This window comes from Anguilla anguilla, chromosome 2 (assembly GCF_013347855.1).
Source record: "Anguilla anguilla isolate fAngAng1 chromosome 2, fAngAng1.pri, whole genome shotgun sequence".
NCBI lineage: Eukaryota > Metazoa > Chordata > Actinopteri > Anguilliformes > Anguillidae > Anguilla > Anguilla anguilla.
In genome coordinates, this window is record NC_049202.1 from 74,314,790 (window position 1) to 74,329,662 (window position 14,873).

Sequence of the window (14,873 nt, forward strand, 5' to 3'; positions counted from 1 at the left end):
TCCTGTCTCAGACAGACTCCTGCCTGCATCATACTGCTGCTCAAAGGTGTGCAGAAGTGCAGTTCCTGGAGGAAAACGGGGAAGGGATTTAGCCAGACTAAAACAACGTAAATTCATAAAGGGGATGAATCAACAAATGAACATCAGGAAATTCTTCAGGTTGAGTTCTGTTCGTAGAATGAGGGGACATAAATGGAAAATAGAAAAAGGCTAATTCCGTACAGATATTAGAAATAATTTTTTTTCATTTAGAGAGTAGTCAAGTGGAATAGCCAACCATGTCACGTAGTTGAGACAGAAACTCTGGGGATTTTCAAAACTGGGCTTAATATGGTGTTAGATACTATGTAGTCTGAGGTAATCAGAGCACTAGATACAATTTAGTCAGGAAAATGGCGAGCATTCCTGGGCTGAATGGCCTGTACTCATTGTTACGTTACATCACGTTCCGTTTAGTGCTACTGTAGTAGGTGACACATTCTTTACACTCCACAGTCCTGCAGATATCGGACTGAGCACAGGAGGTGCTCTACCATTATGAGGTGGGCAAAACCCATCCTCTTCCCCTGGGTGATACCTGGGGCTCATTCCAATATCTAATTTTATGTGTCCTTGTCTCCTCGATTCCAGCCTGGCCCGGAAATCAATCGAGGTCCACCAACTTTAAAGAAATTCCAACCAGTTAAATGCTCCTTGAAGGAGCCAGAAGTGAGGAGCTAGGAGACTCCCAGAGGAAGCTTGAGGGAGGAAACATGAGTGCATCCTTTGCAGAAGTATTTATTTTTTGGAATGAGTGACGTATAAATGACCAACCTGCAGTTCACCCTCTCCCCATCGGCCACATCTGTAATTGACGTAGCTTCAAACTGACGCTTGACTGAACAATTTGCAAAATACAGGTTTCCTCAATTCCTGAAGCTATTCATGGCAAAACTTCTATCCCTAATCAGGTTTTTCCATTTGGTCTTTGAGCATTTTCCCACCACCAGGACATTGTCTGACAAATGAATTGGTGATACTAAAGCACAGCATTTCACACAATACCTTTCTTATGACTGAAAACATCACACATCAATTGGCATCAGTTTTACAACACGCATTTAAGCTGTAACCTTACCGAGCAGATATAAGCTGCCTAAAACTAAAATTTTACGGTACAGCGTTAAATTATAGGCTTTCAGTGAGCACGCCAGAAGAAGTGAAACAGAATGTAAAATAAACTCAAACATATACAACAATGAAGTCATTCAATGAGCAAACAATATAGTTTATGTGTATAGTTAAAAAACCTATTTCTATTTATTTGATTTGTTTTTTTTAATTTTACAAAATAAATGTTTTATTTTGGAATCTATCCACTGGGTGAGTTTATTCATCTTTTAGTCTTCCAGAAAAATTCCACATTTGATTGCTGCAAATGAAAATGTTTCAAGGTTGATACCTTTGAAAGGCATCCAGTTATCCACAAATCAGTTTTCACACACTAACTCTTCAACAGACTGTCGTCGCACTGAATGTCATTTTGTATTAATTTTTTTATTCTGTAGTGACATGTACCGATACTGGACGAAACCAGATTTATTTTTACAAGCTCTTCAAAAGGACACCATTTTACTTAAATACAGGGATTAGTCAAAGAGAAAATGGCAAATAAATAATATTTGTTTTGTGGAGTTCCAGATGGTATTATTTTCTCTATTCTGTAGTGATTATATGTACATTTTAGACTGGACAAAACCAGATTCATTTTCCCAATCATACTCCATGTTGTATACAACACCAGGATAAAAGTTGAGTGGATTTAACAAAGCAGTACAAATTGACATGCGTTTTACCAAAGGTAGGCCTGAATGTCCAGAAAACCTCTCCAAATGGCACCAAACTCCAAATTGGAATATTGTTTATAAGATACAAAAACGTATTTCTTGTTGTTTTTCAGAATAAATATGTTATGCATATTTAGGGAATGATAATCTCATGTGAGTCATGTCATGTGAGTTAGTAATTTCGTTACAAAGGTTCGCTTTATTTCAAGCTTTGAACCATATCTGTTGTGTATATTGGAGTCTTTAAGACGGGGGTATTCTTGCAAAAAAAACCCTAGATTCTAAACAGGGTTTAAGAGGATAATTCCGCTCCTAATTTCTGCTTGTACTTCCTTCATAATCTTCCTTCAATTAAAGTTTCATTGTTTTTCAACCATTGTTTTCAACACAGGTGATACCAAACCGGGATTTTTCCAGGATTTCCACATGCTTCATTGATTAATTTATTTAAGGACCACAAAAGTAGCGACATCTTACACATTTCGCAAACTGTAATCGTATTGCCCAACCCATAGAGAAGTAACGAAAATGAATTTTACAATCACGTTCATGTTTGCAGACTTGCCACACACTAGTGCAAACACTACGCGCTCTGTAGCAGAAGCTTGCTGGTAAAGAAAACCATCAGTTAAAGAATCAAAAGTGTGAGGGTGGGACAACTTACCCGTATTCGCTGGTGACTTCACTTTAAGTGCATAATTTGTTTAACTTGATGTAATTCTTGGCGACCAATGATCCCACGTGCGTGTTAACGCTGATTGAACCATAGAGCGTACAGCACCGTAACGTTCTTCTTCTCCTTCTTCTTCTTCTTCTTCTTCTTGTCAGTTTCCGGCAGTGTAGACGCCACCGTAAAGTTGGAGGCATATCCAGAGACTGTAAAAAATATGGACAAAGCTACTGTGACGTCACCCATTGCCTCTCCGTGGTTCTGTAAAACACGTTTTGAAGCTCAATGGCGGGCGCGGCCATGTTCTCGATTTGGAGCCAAAACCATAGAGTTAAGCGGTCTTGTGATTTTTACAATGTGATTGACAGTCCGGTGCGGAAAACCCCATCAACCTGAACGAACGATTGCAGAACGAACTTGAGGCTAGCTGACTGTCTGCCGTTGTTTTAAAAATATATGATCAAATGTTTACAGAGTTTAATTTCCATCCGTGACTGTACTGTGTCATGTAATCACGTTATATGTATGACATTAATAATACAATTATGTTCAGTTATCTTCAATTTATGTTTCTCGGCAAAACGAATATGCTTAGCTAGCATATCAGCTTGCCAGTGAGCGAGGTAAGTTATCCATGGTTAGCTCACGCATTAGCAATATGAACTACAGGGGAAGAACATCGACTGCACTGATGGTCAATCAGAGATATGTAGACTACTGGTGATTTGACTAGGCTAATTTTCATATAACTGTCTGGTAGACCTGCTGTTAACCGAGCAAGTAATCGTCATAGGTTTTCGCCACAGTCAGTTAATGAGCCAGTAACTGCTACTACTCTGCAAAGAGCCTGGGGGTGGTCCTGGATGACCAGCTGGACCTCAAGGAGCACATCAAGGCAACATCACGGTCCTGCAGATTCCTCCTATACAACATCAGGAGGATTCGACCATACCTGACGACGCACTCCACCCAGCTGCTCGTCCAGGCTACGGTGACCTCTCGCCTTGATTACTGCAACTCTCTCCTTGCAAACCTGCCAGCTTGTGCCATACAGCCACTACAGATGATTCAGAATGCCGCTGCCCGACTCATCTACAACCTCCCCAAATTCTCCCACGTCACTCCTCTGCTGCGATCACTTCACTGGCTACCGGTCGCTGCCAGGATCCGATTCAAAGCCCTGACCCTTGCCTACACTGCCGCCAACAGGACAGCCCCCATCTACTTGCAGGACATGACTCAATTCTATGTGCCTGCTCGACCACTCCGCTCTGCGGCAGCAGGGCGTCTTGCAACCCCTCCCACCCGCCCAAAGGGATCACAGAGCTTCTCCACCCTAGCTCCCCAGTGGTGGAACGAACTCCCCGTCCCTCTCCGAACCTCCCCCTCACTATCCATCTTCTGCCGTGGCCTGAAGACTCATCTCTTCAGACTATACCTAGAATAACCACCACCACGCTGTGTATATATATATTAAAAAAAAAAAAAAAAAAAAACCCTTTTTCCTGTCACTTGTTACATGTTGCCCCATCCCTGCACTTCTTGGTAAATTGTATTTGTCCTAATACTCTAGCTTATTCTTCTGCCTAGTTTGGCTTTGCAGATGTTAGACCAGGATAGTGTTCTTTGTTCTCGGCTAGAAATAGCTTTACAAAATAAGTAATTGTACCTTACTGAACCCGTGTTCAGCAGTTGTCTACGATCATGAAAATGCACTTTTTGTACGTCGCTTTGGATAAAAGCGTCTGCTAAATGAATGTAATGTAATGTAACGTACTCCATCGCCGTTTGAGGTGTTCACTAGCTGGGTGACGCTAGCTGACCGATCGTTCGCAAGTCACTTTTTCCCGAATAAAAATGAACACTGTCAGCGGTGATTAACAAATCTACCAAGTATTTTCATAACTGATCTACATGCGTGTAAATATGACAACGCACTTTGAAGAGCACGTTTTCCACCTGTTGCATAAAGACAAAAATAATGTACATTGAATTTCTAATTATTATTATTTTCTTGCTAGCTTCTAGCTTTGTCACATTCGTGCAGCCTAGCCCAGGTAGACATTTACGGAATGTACACGACTGACAAGCCGTCAGACACGTTTGACAGATGGAATATTTGCCGGTTAGGGTTAGCTAGCTAGTCAAATGGCTTGGTAGCCGAAGTTGCGAACTGTTTTAGCATAGGCTACTGGACTACCACATATAGCAAATAAGCGTTAGCTAATTACGCTTTCTGCCGACTAATTATTTGGTTAAGTGGGCTAAAGGAAATAGTAAAAATGACTCGGCTACCGCAAAACTTCAGAGGAGGATTATTTTATGGTCGTCTAGTGCAGCTGTAAATAGCACACGCTATAATGAAACCACTACAAAACGGGATGCCTGCATTTTCTGACTTCGCACAGGTGGACCGTGGTCGGAGCCGCAATGTCAAGGCCAAGAGACGCCACCTCCCGCCCCAGTGACCACAGATTGTAGCCCCTACTGTAGCTCAGTCCTCAGCAGTAATCCGGAAGTGACGCAAGCTGTACCTCATTGGTCCAGAACAAATATTGGCACTGTGCCCAAATGACGCAATAAATCATGAAATCGACCCATGGACAGTCATAAGACGAATAAAATACACCTATTATGACTATTTGTTCTTGTGAGAAAAAATTATTGACTTTGTATTTTGATCGCATTTGTACCGTAGACTTAGATGGAAACCGGATATGAAAACACCTATACTGGAGCCATCCGTAGTGGCGCTAGTGAGCAACCAGGAACTACAACACCAGGAAATGAGCTTCAAAAACGAAGTATGGTTTTGGCCGCTTGGTTTTTATACTGAAACTCAGTCCACACACTATTTTGGAAGATCGAGTCTTATTGTAGCAACCTTTCAGCCTGCCCTAGTCATTGACATCAGGACATTGCTATTTTCAATGGGCGAGATGAAAGGTCGATCTTATCACTTCCTGATCCGCCTCTCATACAGTGCACAGTGGGAACACACTACATTGCGCAGGCGCCGAGTGTCCGGTTTGTCACGTAAAAGATGTCCTCCTTGTAGTAGCGCCGCAAAATTAGCTGGTTTACAGCATTGAAGTTAGAATGCGAGGTTAGATTCACAAATCATCCTAGGCTTTTAAATGTATGAAATTATTCCTCATATTCTCAAAATAACTCTCTTTCATATGTAGTGTGGATGTTAGTGTCCCACTTCGCTGTCATAGACTATTTTAAGATCGCTCCAGTCCTCTTCTTCACTTCATGGTCATGGACTGCTTCAGCCCTGTTCCTTCCCTGCCCATGCCTTGACACTATCTGCACCTCCAGATCCATCATCCAGCTCCTCTTAACTGCACTACTCTGAAATGTACCATTTGGTTTATTCCTGTTAGATTTCACCTCAGTTAACCAGCTTAACCCATTTTATTTGTCTGGTACTTTACACCAGGCTGGCCAGTGGGGGATGGGCTCCCCCTCTATAGCAAGGTTATCCTCTAAATTTCTTCCCATTGGGAAGTTTTTTTCTCGGCATTGTTGGAGGGTTTTCTCCCCACTGGGAGTTTTTTTTTTTTACCTTATGTGCTTCCTATTTGGGGGGTTCAGGCCTGATGTCTGTTTGCTCTTTTTGCTCTCTCTTGCCTAACAACCTTATCTGACCACGCTTAATCTGCGCCACACTCCAGCACAGTAAGTGGCGGTAATGTACCTTCCATGCAGTGTTTAAACTACCATAGAAGAAGCTCGTTCCGGAAACTGCACTGGAAAATGCAGGTTCTACAAAACTCCGAGTGCGTATACGCTCAATGGATCGTTCGCCTCCGAGAGCGGTACCGAGTTATATCCAATTAAATTAATTAATTTTAAGTAATCCATAATTGACAGAATCGGTAAGTTTGTTTTCACCAATAATCTTGATGCTTTAACGGTTCTGTTAATTTTTTTCTCCAGCAAGTTTCAAATCGGGCTACTTTCCTTCCTGTAGTGTTTACTTACGATATCGCGTTACTCCCTAGGCTTCATTGCCTGGCCCCATTTGCACTTTCCAGTTCATATATAGGTACTACAATAACAACTTGTGGCTAGAGTACGGTTAAGTTCTAGAAACGCGTGAAATAATCTCCGTCTCTTAGCAACATGCTGCACCGTGGTTTGTCTTGCAAATATGATGCATTTAGAGATGATGTTAAGACTGTGTAGGGGTGAACACTAGGGATGGTAATTCTCAATTATTTCACAAATCGACGGATCGCATAATGTTAAGTGTTCTTGATTCCTAAATCGATCCATATTATGGATCATCAAACACCAGTAGCCTACCCAAGTTTGTCCATCATAATAATGTCTTAGTGCTTACTTTGTGTCAATAAACACAGTCATGGTCCGATAAGACAAATAATTTTATTTTCAACTAACAATTGTTGCACGCACACAAAACCGAAATTCAGTACGGCTGTGCTGAATACTCAATTCTGACAGGCTGGGACATGTGTATTGTACAGAGACTGTGTAAAAATAGGTATTGTAACGCTATGGCTAGGAACGTGGACCGTGGGACTGAGGGTGAAGGGTTGGTGGGGAAGTAAATGTGTTGTGCTGGGGATTCATGAGGGAAATGTCGCTGTAAAGGTAGTGGCCATTTTTATGTGGGAGGGTTTCTTTGAGATTGGGGACTGTGTTGCAGGGGGGAAGTTTTAGGGGACGAACCAGGGTTTTTGGAGGGAGGGGCTACGTAATTATGCGACGGCGGATGTTATTGACGTGAGTCTGCCGTGGTAAAACTACAATGTTCCGAAGATAAACTACTAGAAGCGTATCTTAAGCCGCGTTTCCACCAAAATTACCCGGAACTTTCAGTCCCAGGAACTACTTTACCAGGAACTAAAAGGTTCCTTCAGCCAATGGTTGTCTGCGTTTCCACCGGGGTCTAAAGTACCGCGAAGATTAGGCAAATTAGCCCACTGACGTATGAAAAAGCGACGTTGTCGTCGGTCCATCTGTCATATGATTTCTTCTGTAACCCCATTCTACCACGGAAGTAGCCTACATTATTTTCTAATAACCGGGACAGCCCGGAGGGGTTTATTCCACTTATATACAAGAGTCACCAACAATGACTATATATGGTTACTTTTGTATTTATTGATTTTCATATATCCTCTCAAACACATTCATTATGTTTTTATGCGAACATTCGCTTTCATGTCTTGAAATCCGAAGCGACAGAATGCATTCACATTTATGTGTATAACTGGCAACAACAGCAGAAAACATGCACACGTTGTAAACAATTTGCTGTTTGATTACTTTCTCGTCGTCAATTCCATATAGGCTAATGGCAAAATGACAAGAATAGAACGAAAACTCGGACTTGCGTGAAAATGTAAATTAGTAGTGGTACAGCCACTGTTTGCTTTCCTTCGAAGTTACTGCTAGCCGAGCAGCGAAGTGTGCCCTCCAGATGCGAACTATGCACCATAAATTAGTCCATAGTCTTCCTGGTCTTTTCGTGGAATTGAAAAATGGCAGTAAAATTGAGTAAAATTACGGCAGTCTGAAAAAGCTAAAGGGGAGATTACTAGAATTAACCTGTTATTTTACCCGGATAAAAAGTGCGGAAGGTGATTTCCAGTTTGCTTGTACTGTATCACCAATGTTAATTATGCAATACTACCGCATACCTCACATAACTGTATCAAACGTTTTGAGTCAATTACAACGGGCTAACAAAGAAAATCCGGAAGAAAATATTCAGCAACCGAATTAATCCGTTTGAATATTTTGGTAGCCTACGTAATATGCTGTCCCAGCACGAATGCTTAGCATTTTATAAAACGAATACTAAAGCAAGAAAAGAACAGAAGAGCACACGTTATAATTCCAAGACGTTGGCAGGCTATAACCAAAACTAGGCTACTGCGCCGCATAACATACAAGTTTGATTTGAAGTTATTATGAAAATTAATTGGTTTGCCGCTGCATATTTTCAAACATGGCGGGTAATGGCGGAAAATAAATACAACACAAACGCTGCGAGTACTCGACCAATCAGAAATGTTCAGCGCTGCAAGCTCCACCCAAAAGGTTCCTGTACTTTCGGAAAGTACTACCCCCCGAGCAGGAACGTTTTGGGGGGTAAAACAAAGCCCCCAGAACTAAATTTAGACCCTAGTTCCTGCGGTGGAAACGCACTGAGTTCCTCAAAAGGTTCCTAGTTCCGGGGTATAGTTCCTGCGGTGGAAACGCGGCTTTAGATACTTCGCCCCGTGCGTTCTTACCGTGTTGTTTCATGCAGGCGGTATAAACATGGACAACCCGGTGAAAAATATTACTTCATTACCAAAGTTGGAATTGAAATAAAAAGGTATATAGGCTACCTGTCACAAAAGTGAAACGAAATGGTTGTCACATTGAGAATGATTGCTCACGCTCACCGTCCTGTCCACTCATATTTATCGACATGAATCCCAATTAGTATGATTGTATGAAAGTAATTCATTAAATTTAATGCAAGATAGGCATAACATGTTAGGCCTACAAATTTACTACTGACATATAGTATTCATATATTTCAAACATGTTGAATTAAAAACATAAACTGGCTAAAAACGTCTCATCTCTTTTTCTTGAAAGACAGACTTAGTGTTATGGTTAATATGCTGATTATGATCTGATTATAAGCCTATGCATATAATATCTTAAGGACACCACACAACTCAGTCATGTTGATCGTTTGGTGCTTCGATCGAATGGTGCTTCGCTTTAAATGTTGCTGCCGTAAGGAATTGTGGGACGGCATCATCTCATTTCCTTTCGTAAAGGACGGTCCAGTGTTCCCTATGCTAAAGGAGATAAGATAGGAAGCACTGAAGCACCTATCCTTAGCATCTAGAGAATTCGAACAACTCTTATCATGGCTGTCACTTATAACAGATAGTTCCGGGTCATTTCACTCAGTTAGGAACCTTTCTAAGCAAAAAAAGACTCTTCGGACGCAGCCAAGGAGTGAGACTGCTCGTTTCAGAGTCTGTACTCTGTACGTGTGTTCTTGGTATTGAGAAAACCCTGTAACTGGAAGGTCAGTCTGTAGCTGGGCAGGCGCAGCGGGATTTTGTTAAAAGCGGCGTCTCAAGCTTGGGAATGCTTCAAGCTGTTTTGGCAGGGAATAAAAGTTGGCTGTTTAAAAGAAACATACATTACATTACATTTACTTGGCAGACGCTTTTATCCAAAGCGACGTACAAAAAGTGCATTTCATGTTCATAGACAACTGCTGAACACAGGTTCAGTAAGGTACAATACTTATTTTGTACAGCTATTTCTAGCCAAGAAAAATAAAGCCAGTAACCGGTGGATTGCATCTTGTAGTGTATCCTCTGTACTTCTGTTCATAAAGGCTTGTGTGGTCAGTAGTCGGCATCGAAACCTGCTGCCTGAAGTTTTCCTGAGGATCTGCATTTTAACCACGTGAGTTGCCTGATTACAAATCTAAAACTGTGAAGTACAGACCCAAATCAAAAACTGAAAAAACAGTTTTGTCTCAAACATGACGGGCACTGCAAATTTTTTTTGTATGTCACATTTGATACCGTACATGCAGAAGACCACTTGTTACTCTTGCTGTGCCCCATTGCAAATAGTAGGAGAAAATATGATAACACCAGACGGCCATAATCCGCAAGTGGCTCCCTGGAAGTTAGTGTAAAGCACATCCCTTGAAACTTCATTTAACTTGCCTTGCTGGTCATCATTTCGCTGCAAACTGAATGTGTACGTGGCAAGTTTAAATTTGACATATAATATCACATCAAACAAAAGAACATTGAATTTTGTGCTGTTTTTCTGACGTGTGTGGCACAAAAACGTAGATGTTTCTCCTGTAAATTCTGGCATTTCAGTTTTATTTTTGAAGTAACATAGCGATGAAGTCAATTGAATAGAATTTAATTTTAGGCAGCTCCACAGCATAAGACGGGCATGAATGGACTGAGGGAAATTGTCTTTATCCTTAGGCAGCTCAGTCTTCAGACCACCTTATTGCTTCGCCCAGCCCTCAATATCTTGTGTTTCCTTCATTTTATGTGGCACATGTTTTCTTGTTATCTCACAGACTAACAAAGTTGCAATACAGAAAAATGCAAATCTGCACATGTTCTGAGGCATTTCAGAAAGAGTTTTCTTCAAATCTCCAATACGAAAACACAAATAGTGGCAGTTCAAGTTCAAAATTGTCCTGAGACTTAGTATCACTCAGGATAGTGAAATGGACGGTTTCCCCATCCTCATAATACAAGAGCATCCTCTGTGGTCAGGCAGGCATCTGCGGGACTGCAGAGTGTAAAGAATGTGTCACCTGCTGCAGTAGGGCCTGTTTGCTGAAGGCTAAATCCCTTCCCCTGTTTCCATCCAGGAGCTGCACTTCTGACCAGCAGTATGATGCAGGCAGGATTCTGTCTGAGACAGGACACTGAGACAGCACTACCAGAGCTCACTGAGCAGCACAGGATCAGACAGAAAGAAGAGGAACTCAGTGGACTGGAGCCTGTCCACATGGCAGAGTCAGAGACAGTGTGCGCTGCACCAGGACTCAACACACTGGAGCCAGATTGTGTTACAGCGCACTGCGGGGTCAGTGATGTACATCACACACACACTTCACTGATTAAAACAGAAACTGATCTGGGCTCCACCCACACTGGGGATTTTATTAAGACTGAGAGCCTAGACAGTGCAGAGCTGGGATGTATAAGCCATCTGCTTTCTGACCAGATTAAAACAGAGTCTGTTGATGGTGGATATGTTAAGGTAGAACACATCAGTGAATTACAGGACATTAAATATGTTAATATTAAATCAGATCAAATCAAGTATGAATCCAGTGAATGTTTGGTGAGTGACATCATGAATACTGTGATGAATGGAGCTACTGTTGGTCACAAAGACCAGACTGAATCAGGGCAATGTGCAGGAGAGCCAAACCAAAACTGTAAAAATGAAGAAAGTCATCATCTGCTGAACCAATGTGGGGATTTAGATCATAACTGTGACATGAACAATGAGAATACTCAGCCCAGAATTGTCCTACAGAAAAGCACAAACAGTCAGAAAAAACATACTGATATCCAGGGAACAAATATGATAACTGAACCAATGATAATTAATTCAAGTAAAAACCCAAGCCTATTGACTTTTTTTCATAAGACGACAATTCAGAGAAATCAAAGAAAAGTTAATATGAGTGAAAAGCGGTACAGGTGTACACGGTGTGAAAAGTGTTTTTCACAGAAAAGTACTTTAAATTCCCACATGAGGATTCATACAGGTGAAAAGCCCTACAAATGTACTGAGTGTGAAAAGTGTTTTTCACAGAAAAGTACTTTAAATTCCCACATGAGGATTCATACAGGTGAAAAGCCCTACACATGTACACAGTGTGAGAGGGGTTTTCATTCCAAATCTGATTTAAATAGACACATGAGAAATCATACAGGTGAAAAACCCTACAAATGTACTGAGTGTGGGAAGGGTTTTTCCCGAATGTTTAATTTAAATCGCCACCAGAGTACTCATACAGCTCCCATGATAATTAACTCCAGAAAACACCCAGACCAATTGAGTTTCTTTCAAAAGGAGACAATTCACATAAATAAAAGTGAAATTAATACCGGTGAAAAGCCATACAGGTGTACACAGTGTGAGAAGTGCTTTTCACAGAGAAGTGACTTAAATATCCACATCATGATTCATACAGGTGAAAAACCCTACAACTGTACTGAGTGTGGGAAGTCTTTTTCCCGAATTACTGTTTTAAATTATCACAAGATTATTCATTCAGGTCGAAAACCATACAAATGTATTCAGTGTGGGAAGTGTTTTACAGAGAAAAAAGCTTTAAATCGGCACAAGAGAATTCATACAGGTGAAAAGCCATACAGGTGTACACACTGTGGGAAGTGTTTTTCACAGAGAAGTGCTTTAACTTGCCACATGATGATTCATACAGGTGAAAAACCCTACAAATGTATTGACTGTGGGAAGTGTTTTTCCCGAATTACTGTTTTAAATTACCACAAGATTATTCATTCAGGTCAAAAGCCATACAAATGTACTCAGTGTGGGAAGTGTTTTACACAGAAAAAAGCTTTAAATCGGCACAAGATTATTCATACAGGTGAAAAGCCATACAGGTGTACACAGTGTGGGAAGTGTTTTTCACAGAAAAGTTCTTTAAGTCGCCACAAGATGATTCATACAGGTGAAAAACCCTACATATGTACAGAGTGTGGGAAGTGTTTTTCCCGAAATAGTGTTTTAAATGACCACAAGATGATTCATTCAGGCCAAAAACTGTACACATGTTCTGAGTGTGGGAAGTGTTTTTCACAGAAAAAATCTTTAAATAGCCACAAGATTATTCATTCATTTGGGAAGACATGCAATTAGTGTACTCTGTGTTTGGGATGTTTTAATGCAGAAGTACAATTTAAATATTAATGTGCATATGGATTAGACTTACTGGTATTCAGTATGAGGTGTTTTTTAATACAGAATATTCATTAGATACTCACCTGAGAGTTCATTCAGATTAACAACCTTGCCATCAGAGAAATGCTACAGGTGAATAGCGCTACAATTATATTCTGCTTGAGAAGTGTTTTTTTATAAGCAAGTGCTTTAAATTGCTACAAGATAAGCTGAAAACTCTTACAAAGGAAAGCGCTTTGCATGCATTCTGTGCAAGGATTTTCTGTGCATCATTTAAATATTTAAATCTTGACCAAAAATGCTTTCAAAAGGAAAGATGTTTTCTCATTGTTGAAAGGTTTAAAATATCCCATCTGTTTTAAATGATACAAGTTAAAAGTAATTCCCTTGATATTTTTTTATGAAAAAATTGTTTGGAAAAAACAAACAATATGAAAACTGTTTGGATATACTGTAGAAAGAAATTATGAAAATTTGTATGCTGAAAATTAACTTACAATACTGGCCTTTTTGGTCCTGCTACTGCCAATGTAGATGTTGTAATGTGTATGTGTGCTAAAGCAACTGTGTAATTATTCAACCTCTGACTTTGTTTTATCAGACATTAGTTGAGGATCTTTGTTTCACTCTTTATTATTTTGTGTTGTTTATCAATAATGCATGAAATAATTTTACACTGTGAATGTTCTCAGTCCATGGCCTCTGCCATGTAAATATTTGCATAAACTCTTATTTCCTGCAATGTGTCATTGCTTTCTCCTTTGCTTCCTGTGTATAAATGTGTATGAATTCCTGCTGTACATAACTTGTAACACTGATTTTACAATTGTACAAATACGTTTGACTCATATGGGGTGTGAATTGTATTAATCATTTTAAACATTTTAAATGTGTCATAAAATATACACTTTTTTATTTTTTAACAATTAATGTTTTTTAAAACTCATCTGATTCAGTTATTCTGAGGAATCCATGTCAGGCTATTAACATTGTTATTCTGTTTATATTTAGAAGAACATTAGGAACATGCATTGATAATCACCACCATGGTCATAATCATAAACATTGTCATAATACATTAATTATTTTCATTTTCTGACTTCTGGTTGGTATACAGTATAAATTGTTTGTGTCAGTATACCGATCAAAATACTAGTCAAGCCTTTAAGTTTGTAGCATTATTGAAATTTCCGCATATAGCCGACTGTTCTATAGTATGTAACAAAGCAACTAACAAATGTATTAGAAGCATAATCCTAAGAAATATAACTACTGTCTCACCAACTGCTTTTTTACTGGAATGGCCTTTATGAGAATATAAACTGGAAATGGACTTGGATCTTCGCAAAATAATATTTGTTAACTAACAAGATACAATAAATATCGTATAAAATTCTACACAAATGTTATCCAGTAAAAACATATACCAAATGGAACTCTACATTGAATACCAGTTGTTGTTTTTGTAACAGTCAAGAAGAAACCTTGTCACATCGGTTTTGGGACTGATAGATGGATACTTTCTATATTTGTCCCTGTGGGGAAATTGGTTTGCAGCATAATCACAAGGCATTTCATCATAACATCCCAAAAAACTCTAATAGACATACTCATACTCCACACATTGCAATAAATTATAGCAGAAAGTTTTGGGCTGATATAATGTGATATGTATACAATAATTGTATACCGTTTAATATAACCTTTGAACATATGGTGTTTCGATTAAAGAAAGATTACCTTTCTAATAATTAAATACTCTATTTCATCAATCTACCATTATTTCTTGGTAAATATCATATTCACAGTAGCAAATTTATGGACCAGAGACCAAATGTTGTGGCATTCAAAGCCATATTTAAATTATACTTTAATACCCTGAAAAAAAAGTCAAAACA

The 14,873-nt window shown here is 39.7% G+C and overlaps 1 protein-coding gene across 2 annotated transcripts; it reads left to right on the top strand.

Annotated features, from left to right (window-relative positions):
• The first annotated feature begins 6,223 nt into the window (after positions 1–6,223).
• On the top strand, positions 6,224–14,416 carry LOC118219964 (zinc finger protein 708-like). 2 transcript variants are annotated; one of them, XM_035403514.1, is made up of 3 exons: positions 6,224–6,380; positions 9,887–9,957; positions 10,901–14,416. In XM_035403514.1, the coding sequence occupies exon 3, from the start codon at positions 10,924–10,926 to the stop codon at positions 12,931–12,933; it is 2,010 nt and encodes a 669-aa protein (XP_035259405.1). In that variant the 5' UTR covers positions 6,224–6,380; positions 9,887–9,957; positions 10,901–10,923; the 3' UTR covers positions 12,934–14,416. The 2 variants fall into 2 exon arrangements, with proteins under 2 accessions (XP_035259405.1, XP_035259403.1); XM_035403512.1 differs by lacking the exon at positions 9,887–9,957.
• Positions 14,417–14,873: the final 457 nt, after the last annotated feature.